Here is an 11,945-nt window from a genome sequence, read left to right on the forward strand (position 1 = left end):
CATTCATGGTAGTTACTTTTGCCGGTGCTTTGCGGCAAGCTTTAGCCTATTGCGTGCATTTGAACGCAGATCTCTTCAGCTGCGCTGACGGCACGCATGCTGCTGCTGCTGCGGGACACAAAATACCGTCGAGCCGCTCTTGACAGACGCGGTAGCACGGTCTTAATTGCAGAAATGTGGCAAAACATCTCTGGAGAGAACCTCAGATTATTAAATTTGAAAGTGCTTTCCATATTTGGATCAACATAGGCTACATTTGTGAACGCACATTTTCTGCAGTGTCGCGCGTCAAGTCACGCTTCCGTGCGCGTCTTACAGACTGCGTCTTACAATCGCAACTTCATTGTGTTCTGGTTGGTTTGTATTGGTAACGTAATATGTAAATGATACGCGTGCGGCCCGTGAGACTTGCACTTGGACCATAGTGCGGCCCAGTGGAAAAAAAGGTTGAGAACCACTGCTCTATAATGTTGATGCTGGCAAGTCTGAAATCTATATATGTGAGACTGATGTTACACCGAGTGTCGCCTCGTGCAGCGGATGAGTCTGTTTAGTTCAGGTTCATGCAGAAAGGCACATTTGCATCATTATTTATGGAGATGGTTTTGAAAATATGTCTGTGTAGCAACTAAAAGCTCTTGCTGGTAATTAGTGCAGCATTGCACTTCCTTTACACGTCTTTATCCTCGTTAAGCATGTCACTGTAGTGTTCACTACCTCTAATGAGCCTTAATCACCCGTAGCAGAATAAACCATCATAAGAGTGCTTCATTAAGACGGCAGATAAATGTACTTGATGACGCGATTCATAATGGCAGTTTACAGATTGACACTTCAGAGATGGAAAATTTACATGAAAAATTGTATAACTGGCTAAACCTCATGAAACCTGTCAAGACAATGTCCCAAAATCCTTTAGAGCCATAGAATAGAAAGACACTACAAAACATTGTTTTTTCATGCACTGGTCAATTTTGCGATTTTGGCCCATTTGGCTTTTCATAATGTGTTGTTTCAGACTAGTGGAAAGAAAACATGCAAAATACATATTTTAAGTATTTATTTTATCACTTTCAGAAATCTCCATTTTGAAGATTTTTACAGAGGGGTTTCTTCATATAACATTTGCCTGATTTTATACATTTTATTCCTAAAAACATGGTGAAAATGTTTTTTTAATTTTATTTTAAATAGAGATTAAATAGAGATATTAAAAAAAAAAGTCAAGACACTCTGGTAAATAGAGTAAAAAAATAATTTAATTAGATATCACCATACCTAATTTTTAACTTTTAAATACTTTGTTTAACTTTATTTTTAACTTATAAAAATATTATACTATTATTATTACTATATTATAAATATTACTGTAATAATACTATTTCTAATATTTCACACACACACACACACACAATGCATATGTTTGTGTGTGTGTGTGTGTGTCAAATATTAGCTATACAATATTTGTAATATTTATGTATGTTGGTTGTTTGATTAATTACAAAAATGTAATACAAAAAATGCAAATTAATTCGAAAAAAATGCTAAATATTTTTTAAGTACAAGATTTCTGAAATGTTATGTTTAAATATGCAAATAATGCATAATCTAATTAAATATGCATTAATTTTCATACATTTCCAGTACAGAAAAATTAACATTGGTTTAAAAATCTTGTTTCATTTTGTTGACGGTTTTTAAAGGGGATTTTGGATTTTTCTTTTTATCACTCCATAACTGTTAACAACTAGCAAAAAATAAATTTTCACCTTGTTTTTATGAATGAAATGGTGTAAAAAAATCAGGGAAATATATATATATATATGCTCTGTAAAAATCTATAAAGTTTGGTGTATGTAAATGCTGTTGAAGTGCATGAGAAAAAAAATATTCTGAGAAAACAGCCTTTAAAAATATGCATTATAACTGAAATCTACAGACACAAATAGATAAAGTGCAATAAAATAAACATTTAAACGTGTATTTTGGATGTATTCTTCCCACTAGTCTAAAAGAACACATTATGAAAAGCCAAATAGTTCAAAATCTCAAAACTGACTAGTGCATGGAAAAAAAGGGTTTACTATCTTGTAGGGCTGTCAAAATGGCTGAAAAACTCTATTTGAATTTTGCACTTAAATATTATCAATATCGAATAATATTCTAATTTAAAAGGCATAATTTCAGTTAGGGGGAAAAAAGCTTTTGGCTTCTCTCCTGAGGCCACAAGAGGGCACATCAAGCAAAATATTACTAATGCACGTTTATTAAAACAATAAAATAACATGACTATTTGTGAAAAAATGCATAATGCTTATAAACCAAATATAATTAATAATAATTTACTAATAATAATTTATGCATTTAGCAGACGTTTTTATCCAAAGCGACTTACAGTGCATTCAGGCTATACATTTTTTACCAGTATGTGTGTTCCCTGGGAATCGAACCCACGACCTTTTGCGCTGCTAACGCAATGCTCTACCACTGAGCCACAGGAACATTAATTAAGTTGCAGAACAGCATCATGTATGCATAGTTTGATACAAAGGGATGAAAGCCAATCACACAGAAGACTTTTTTCATTTAAAAACACGAGATTTATTGGGATGGGAAAAAACCCGCCATAAAGTTACATTAAGTTACATTAAATTTACAATTTTAAAGTTACATTAATTTTACATGTCTTTCTAAACATGTGGCTCTCTTGTGCGAGACGCAAGTGCAATGGTGATAGATGATGCGCAAAATATGCGTTCTGTGTGAACGGCTTGGTTTCTTTTTTGACGTAAACAACATCATCTCCGCATCGATGTTCTCTTTTTCCACAATATTTTAAATAAACAGCGTAGCATCGCCGCATCTACTGGGTTCAGCTGGATAGGCTAATAAAAACATTAAAAAGCAGCAAAGCTTACATCGTCGTCGCATCTTGTGTGCCAATGATAAGGCTGCTTAACGCACACCTAATATTCGAATGCTACGTTTTTACATTCAGATGTGGATTTTTATTTTAAATTCGATGAATATTCGAAATTCGAATTTTTATTTGACAGCCCTACTATCTTGCCTTAATTTTCACAAATTATTATTAGGGATGGACGATATCTTATCGTTTGTGATGTAGTCTTCCCGCGATAATAACGATAAAGCCTAGTTGTTGACATATTTTTGTGTGCGATCATGCGGAGCGACATGGTGGAAGGCGGATGTGAAATTGAGGAGCTTCCTCTACAATCTGGAACTGGTTTGGTTAGGGTTGTACAGTGCGACAAAAAAACAGTCTGAGCCTTGAATAAATGTACTACAGTAGCACGTGTGCGATACAGGTTTGCATGTGTATGAGCCTGTTTATAAACCTGTTGTCCAGCCAAGATATAATTTGTTGACATGATTTTTCTCCAAATTAACTTAACCTCATAACATTAGTCAAGTGTTTGAAATAACTTTGTGATCAGTCGTGGTTTCATATCACAGAATGAGGCAAAAATCATAATATTTTATACTATTATATACAGTGATAAAGGCTGTGTTGATTAGCATTGCATTATAAATATACTTCATCCTTATAAAATACCCAAGATTGCTTGAACACAAACCATATATTGTCGCAATCGTATTGTCTTCAAGCTTCCTCAGTTAAAATTTCTCTATCTGCGTTTTATTCAGCTACAGCAATAACTGGATACCTTTGTGCATATTAGGGATTTCCTGGAGCGTCGTCAGTGCTATTACTTCTGCAATGCATATGTGGAGTTTCTGAGCAAGGGCGCCCTCCGGCTTCCAGTATGAATTAAATAATCATCATATTATGTGTGTACTCAGTAATGCTCACGACACCCTATTTTGGGTAAAAATAGGAAAGATAATACTTTTCTCTAAAGAAACAGGATTTTTAAAATATTTTTTGTAGGGCTGCTGATAGTCGACTAACCGTTAGTCGACCAAAATTTGATTAGTCGCAGAAAAAAAAATCCACATTGGCAAAGTCACGCAGATCATTAACGGCTGGTCTGTGTGGTAATATAGTACATCAGTCAGGACACCCAAACGCTCGCCAATCATTCATCGACCTCAGATATGGCTTTTCATCTGAAATATGTAAGTAGCAGCAACTTTACATGGCCGCTCAATCTAATGTTAACCTAGAGAAATGTGCGCTATTCAAGTGTGTGTGCGGAGTGTGGAGCTGAACAGCGCTCACTGCAGGACAGATGGAGGTGCCGCTGCACTCACTTACTCTTAAAATACGCCCTCATTTTGATCATACAGATAAGAGTAATACATCTTTAAAATCTGTAAAGACTCCACATTTATTTGTGCACTCACAATAACAACAAAACATTGCGCTTTTGTAAAATAATGAAAGCAAACCGCATGCGCTTTCTGCCGTTTCAGTCTCTCTGAACTTGAGCGCGAAAACTCCGTGTATACTTACCTTTACAGACATGAAAAATATATCTATAGTGAGTGAAACGTCTACTTTCAAATTGAACCAATTCAAATGGAAAAGAAATATTCTCAGATTATGTAATCCGTACGAAACATGCATACAGGCGTGTCCACTAGTGCAGAGATGACGAGTCAGTGTCGCCGACTTTATCTCTTAAGCCGAAAACAAAGAAAGCACCAGTTTATCAATACATTATTAAAATGTTAATGCAGCCTACTTACTGTTTTCCCTGACATTCATAATCATTAGCTTCTGTTTTGCCGGTGTAAGCTTTATGCGTGCGCTTGAACGCATGAAGGCAATTAAAAGCTCATTATAATGATTTAAATGGTTTATTAATAAACGTGCGATTAGTCGACTAATGCTTAAAATGAACGACTGCTAGTCGACCAGAAAAATCTTTAGTCGAGGGCAGCCCTAATTTTTTGTCTCTTAGTGGATGCATAAGATTCCCTGAATTATCGTCATTGATATCGTCATCGCAGTAAATACTGGAAATGATCGTGATATGTTTTTAAGCCCATCCGGCCCATCCCTAATTCTGATTGTGTTGTGGTTTGGTCCTCAGGCGACCCGGACAGCCCCATAGACCTCTCGCGCCCGCATTCGGTCCTGGTGAGCAGCGACCCGAAGCAGGACCACAACTACAGCAGCTCGTCTCGCTCTTCCTCGTCCTCGCTGTCCTCCCTGGACGAGGCCGGCTGTGACTCGGGCCAGGGCCGCCGCGCCGGCAGCGAGGGTTTCCATAGCGACGAGGATTCGGAGGAGGAGAGGAACCCTCGTCTGCCCTCGCTCACCGTCAAGTGCCCTCTTCCGGTTAAACGGGCCCGTCATGAGTCCAAACTGGAACTGGACGAGGAGTTGAAGGAGGCGGCCGGGTCTCTGTTGCACCTGGCTGGGATTCGGTCTGGCTTGGATCTCTCGAAGCGAACGGCTAAGAGTAAAAAGCCGGAAAAGCACCGGAAATGAATGGTTTAGTGACATTTTAACCCCTGGACTGTGTATCAGTGACTGTGCCTCCTCATTTTTCACATCATTGAAACCATCTCTCTTGTTTTTTTGCATTTTTATACGAGAGAATTCCCTCCCTCCCGGCAATAGCAACCCTCACACGGAGGTGAATGAAGCCATACTGAGACTTACGGAGAAACGCAGGTTGTTGTGCTTCAGGATGAAGGATTGAGATGAAGGATGAAGGGAGAAATTGGTGTTTTTTCTCTTAAACGTTTGCATGCTTCCTCTTTAAGTGAGTGTCCTACTCTTCCAAGTGAATCTGTGCTATTTATACAGAGAACGATTAATAATATTAATCAATTTTTTTTTTCTGAAGTACAGAACAAAGAATGCAATAATTCTGATCAGGCGGGTGGCGTTACATTCGTTCTCCTCATCAGAGGTGCTGGATATGTGTTGGGTTGTCATCAGGTCTGAGCGGATGTGTGCAGAAACAATCTACAGATAACCGATTTCTTTAAGGATCCGTCAGTGGTGTTTGGTGATGTTTATGGGGTAAATCTCATGTAAACAGGTCACACTTCACTCCAGAATCAAAATAAAGAAAAATAAATGATATTTTGCATTAAAAATTTAAATAATTAATTGAGATTATTTTTTTGCATTGACATTTTCTTCAAAATTCCTATTTTACTCAATAATTATTATTACTGTAATAAAGTATTTTTAGTTGCAGTTGCATTTTTTTGGTAGCACATCAGATGTTACCATGCTGTGATACTTATTAATAATGTAATATATTTTTTTCCAGTATGCTTTTGCAGATTTGAGATGGTATGTACAAAAATGGCAAATAAAACTTACATTTTGAATTACAATGACCTTTTTACATTTTAAAAGTCAGCAAAAATTGGCATGAAAAACAGCACAATATTTGCTACCGTAATGTATTTTAATATTTGCAAAAATGAAAATAACTAAATAATAATAATAACAGTACTAAAATAGGCTTGTTTGTAACTTGCACACCGTCAATTGTCATTATTGTAATATTTTTTAAATTGCAATTTCTTTTTCTTGGTAGCACATCAAATGTTACAATTCTGTATAAATACGGTTCATAAATGAATTTCCATTATGTCCATACAAATTTGAGTTGGAATGTTCAAAAAATACAATTCTTTTTTTACATTTATAAATCTGCAAAAATTTGTATAAAAAACAATACAATAATTTCTACCTTAATGTTATTTTTTTCTTATAAACGCTTAGTTGTCATGAAAATGTTGCAATGCAAGAAAATTAACAAAATATAAATAATAAAAAAATTATTATAATAGTACTAAAATAGACTTATTTTTTTAATGAAGACTAATATTTTAATGAAGTGTATTATTCATAAGTATATTATTATTATTATTTTTTTAAATTTTTTGAGTGAAATATGACCTGAAAATGTTCATGACCGATTTCATGAGATTTACACTATGAGCCTTTAATGAATTTAAAAAGTTTAAAAAAAAGAACTGCATGACTGGAATCAAAGCCTAATCTTGAATATCAACACAGGATCAAGATCCACAACCATCAGCGGAAGAATTCATAAACACAAACCAGCCCCAAACAGACTCTGGGACCAGTCTGAATGAACAGCGGAGGACTGGAACACGTTTTCCCATCATCCATCAGTTTCCGTGTGCTAAATGAAACAGCTTGCTGTTTGATTCCCTCTGTTCAGAGCCTATGCAAAAAACGAAAGCCGTGTAGCTCTATATTTCCTCTTGGTAGATATATATATATGTGTGTGTGTGTGTGTGTGTGATTATGTATGCATGTGTTTCTGTGTCCATTCGTTGCTGTTTTAACACAGTCAGCAGACTTTAGATCAACACTGGATTTAAACCATTTAAAGCTGGAGGAACTCGAGACCGTGGGTGTAGATGTAGAGATGCATGTTCATATGAGCGTGAAATGAATCGCATGAAACCACTAAAGAAAAGCTCATATTTCACCTCAAAATGAAAAAGAAAAATGAGAAATTATATTTTGCATAAAGTAAATGAAGATTGAGATTTTTTTTTTTTAAATGACAACATTGTTTTCGTGACAATTTAAGCATTTTTCCCCTTCAAATGACTGAATTCTGGGGAAAATGGCACTTTAAAAAATTTCTTAATTTTAATTTAAAATCAAATTAATTTAATGTGAAAACAAATAATTGTTAATTGCAAATCATGGTAGTATTTGTTATACCATCTCCAATTTACGATGATTTTAATAAAAATAAAAAAAGTATTACAGTATTTGTAACCGTAGTAAGGTTAAAAAAATAAAAGTTGATATACAAGCAAATTTAAAGCTCAAACATCAAAATGTAGTTATAATAATGGGATGTAATTGTATTATTATTTTGGGGTGAAATATAATCCACTAAAGCTTTAATGAGAAACTACTGAATTACTGCCACATATACAAAAAAATCCTGATAGCACAGGTACATGAAATCTGATTATTTATTCATGCTGTATGTTAGTAGAGGACGCATACTGTGCTGCGGTGCAGAATGAAGTTTGGTCAGCAGTTTTTGTTGTTTTTCCTCATTTGACCCTCGGTCTATACATGCAGGACCTGTGCCAAAACACCAGAATCACTGCCTCAAACATGAAGAATAAACGGCTGGCTGTTCACGAGCTGCTCCATTCTTCATTTCATCTGCAGCCCACATTATGTCGTCTTTTTCTAGAAAACATCATCAGTGTCTACAAAACCTGTGTTTGCTCCTCTGGTGCCAAAATATCACTGCCAAGACTGCTTTACTAATCCTGCCTTTCTATTTCTGTTTTTGTTTATCAGGTTAAGAAGTATTGACTATTAACTAATAAAGCTGCCCAGACCCAGTGAGGGTGAATCTCACCAAACCTGTCAAGAAAATAAGATTTCTTTTCACCTCAAATACAAATGAAGAAAGAAAGAAAGAAGCAATTATATTTGACTTAAAATTAGGAATGTTTCTTTTTCAAACATGAAGAATAAACGGCTGGCTGTTCACGAGCTGCTCCATTCTTCATTTCATCTGGAGCCCACATTGTCGTCTTTTTCTAGAAAACATCATCAGTGTCTACAAAACCTGTGTTTGCTCCTCTGGTGCCAAAATATCACTGCCAAGACTGCTTTACTAATCCTGCCTTTCTATTTCTGTTTTTGTTTATCAGGTTAAGAAGTATTGACTATTAACTAATAAAGCTGCCCAGACCCAGTGAGGGTGAATCTCACCAAACCTGTCAAGAAAATAAGATTTCTTTTCACCTCAAATACAAATGAAGAAAGAAAGAAAGAAGCAATTATATTTGACTTAAAATTAGGAATGTTTCTTTTCTTTTTTTTTTGCTATTTGACATTGTTTTAATATTGTACATTTTATAAAAATTTTAAATTTTTTTATGCATATAAAGAATACGTCTGTGTGTGTAGATGGGTGGATGGATGGATGGATGGATGGATGGATAGATGGATGGATAGGTGGATGGATGGATAGATGGATGGGTGGATAGATGGATGGATAGATAGATGGATGGATGGATACTATTTGTTTTATTTTTTTCCCTTCTATTAACTTGAGTTTTTGTTTTTTTTCTAATTTGAGTTCTATTGATTGAAAGATGATCGTGACATGTATTCGTGAGATTCACCCTTGAAGCAAGATGAAATCTGGGAATTCTGGGAAAATATCGACCCCAAATGTAACGTCTTAAAATGTCATTTTTAACACGAGTGTATGTGAAATTGCAATTCTTGAAATTGTGTTTTTGTAAACTGCCATTGTTAATCTGCACTGCTACGTGACCATCCGCTCGCCGTCCCATGATGCACTGCTTCTTCATTCTCAAGGGTCCAATGATAGATATTCCTGTGAAACTGAACTCAAGAGGTGGAGATGTATCTGTGAATGAATCGTTCGTCTCCTCATGTGGTCTTCTGCAGACTATGGAGTGTGTGAATGATGTACATAAATCTGATCTGTGTTCTCATGACTCTCTGCCCCTCAGTATGAGTTTGATCTAGATCTGCTAGACAGACAAACCCCTCATTTTTTGTACGCTAACCTCTGTTAATAAAATGTTTATAAAATTTATTTTCGCCAAAGATATGCAATTGCATTATATATGGTATTACTGAATAAAAGATGTTGATTTACTTAAGATGGTTTTGTCCGGATGTGTGTACCTGACACTTCGTCATCACTTTAGTAGTGAGAGCTCACCTAATGGTTTAGTGTGTGTGTGTTTTATATATATTATAGTGTGTACATACTGTATAGAGAGAGCGTAATCAAATGAATAAAAAACATTTTTATAGTATTTAATAGAATACATTTTTATATTGAAATAAATATCCTATATACAGTCAAACCAAAAATTATTCAGACAGCAGATATCATTTTTGATGCAGGACACTATAGTTCATTTATGTAAGTGAGGATAGCAAAATAAAGTAAACTGTGACATATTATACCCATAAAATCTTCATACAGTGGACTACCAGTAAAATTTGGGACCAAAAGTTATTTAGACACTTTGACCTGAGCATGTGTTGCTTAAGTGTTTTTTCTTTGATTGCTAATGCGATCTTTTTCCACCACAGACTGAACAAAAGTAAGCATTGCTTGGTAATTAGTTGAGCTAAACTGGTATTATCTGATTGTGTGCTTAAATTTAACAGCTGACAGCTATTCAGTCGAATTCATTACATAACTTTCTATCAAAGTTATTAACATTATCAAGATGAATTTGGTCAGACACAGTTTAACTCTTGAGTTCTTGTCATATTTTATTACCATTTGTTTTCTAAACTATAGCAAATGATAATGTGAGAAATGTTGAAGGTGTCTGAATAAATGTTGGTTTGACTGTATATAAAATTAAAGTATATTTTCTAATATATATATTATAATAAAATATGTAATACAATAAAATATAATAAAAAATATATATTCTTTTTTAAGTTCTGTACAATTATTTTTTATATATTTAATTATTTCAAATTATGTAATTATTTGATATGATCAAATGTATTCATTATGACAATATGAAATATGAACAGTTTATAAATTTACGTCTAGATGAAAATGTTTCTCTAATATTTTCATATTGGGTAGAGAGAAAAAAATACATTGATAATTTTATACAATGACGTTTAATATATTTAATTAAAATATATTTGTTAGAAATTTACATCTGGTTGAAATGTTCTAATAAATGTTCTAATATATAATTGTAGACAAGTGGGTTTTAGAGTTAGAAATAAAATCCAATAATCAAATTATAAAAATATTCTTGAAAAAAAAATGTAATATGTAATAATATAAAAAAGTATTATTTTGTAAATTGCAATTATTTTTATATATTTAACTATTCCAATAATTAAATATACTTTATACAGATCTGTTACAAATAAAAACGTCTGAATACATGAAAATGTCATACTCATGTTTGATGAATTTAAAACTACGTTGAAGTTTTGAGATGAATAATGTGGACAAACGTCTCCATCTGCTGGTTATGAAATCAACTCAAGAGGTTTTTGATGATCATCTTGCTTTATTGCTGCTGTGTTTCTCTCATAGTCTGTATATAGTGTGTAAATCTAATGAAGCTTGTGTTTATTAGCTGCTCTCAGTAAATCTTTGCTTTAGTGAATTGAATGAGTCTCAGAATCACCTCCATTGATAATTAGCACAGCGTCTCATTCACTTCAACTCAACCAGAAATTACAGCATCCCAAACCCGTTTCCGTAGCAACCGCACCACGCCAACAGTTGCCTAGCAACCAGACAGAACCGAAGCCTCCAGGCAGGAACTATTGTGTGAGAAGAGAGAGAGAAATAAACGCATGGTTGAGATGAAGCCGTTCAGTTCATCACATTTATATCTTCCTGTCTTTGAAATGGGAAATATTTTTGTTTTGCCTTCACATCAAAATGTGATAAAATGTGATGAAAAATTTTTTTTTTAAAGTTGAACTTGCACAACCCAAAATAAAAGCTTCTTCTGATTGTTTATTGTTCAATGGAAATCCACAGCAAAAAATGACTAGTGAAGAGAATATAACAAAAAGAAAACACCATTATATATTTATCAATATATAATGAACTATGAAAAAATATCTTATTACGTTATATTTATATGCTTGTTTTCATAATTGCAATATATAAATATGTTGCCTATTAACACTGTTTTACCACATTGCTGTAGATATTTGTAGACAAAAATGTCTAGTGTAACGAAAAATTTTAATCTAAAGAAAAAAACTTAAAAATATATAAAATATTGAAATTAAATATATATTTAAAAAAATATTTTCCAATATGTATGTATGATCATATCTATCTTCTTCACTTAAAATGCACTATATTATTTTAGGGGATTTTATTTGATTATTTTCAATTATTTTATTATATTTTTTTATTATACTTTCAGCAGCAAATGGATATATATATATATATATATATATATATATATATATTATATATGAGTATATC

The 11,945-nt window shown here is 33.7% G+C and overlaps 1 protein-coding gene across 4 annotated transcripts in view; it reads left to right on the top strand.

Moving 5' to 3' along the window:
* The window catches only part of foxn2a (forkhead box N2a), a 43,384-nt gene extending 34,990 nt beyond the window's left edge, over positions 1–8,394 (top strand). For 2 of the 4 annotated variants that reach the window (XM_016534169.1, XM_016534185.1), the window contains exon 6: positions 5,022–5,760. In XM_016534169.1, coding sequence (XP_016389655.1) covers positions 5,022–5,422 — 401 coding nt within the window. In that variant the 3' untranslated portion in view covers positions 5,423–5,760. Of the gene's footprint in view, positions 1–5,021; positions 5,761–5,788; positions 6,028–8,260 lie in introns of those variants that run through there. The other 2 variants (XR_001638077.1, XR_001638076.1) reach the window with 2 other exon arrangements.
* Positions 8,395–11,945: the final 3,551 nt, after the last annotated feature.

Source organism: Sinocyclocheilus rhinocerous, unplaced genomic scaffold (assembly GCF_001515625.1).
Source record: "Sinocyclocheilus rhinocerous isolate Xijiao unplaced genomic scaffold, SAMN03320098_v1.1 scaffold823, whole genome shotgun sequence".
Lineage (NCBI taxonomy): Eukaryota > Metazoa > Chordata > Actinopteri > Cypriniformes > Cyprinidae > Sinocyclocheilus > Sinocyclocheilus rhinocerous.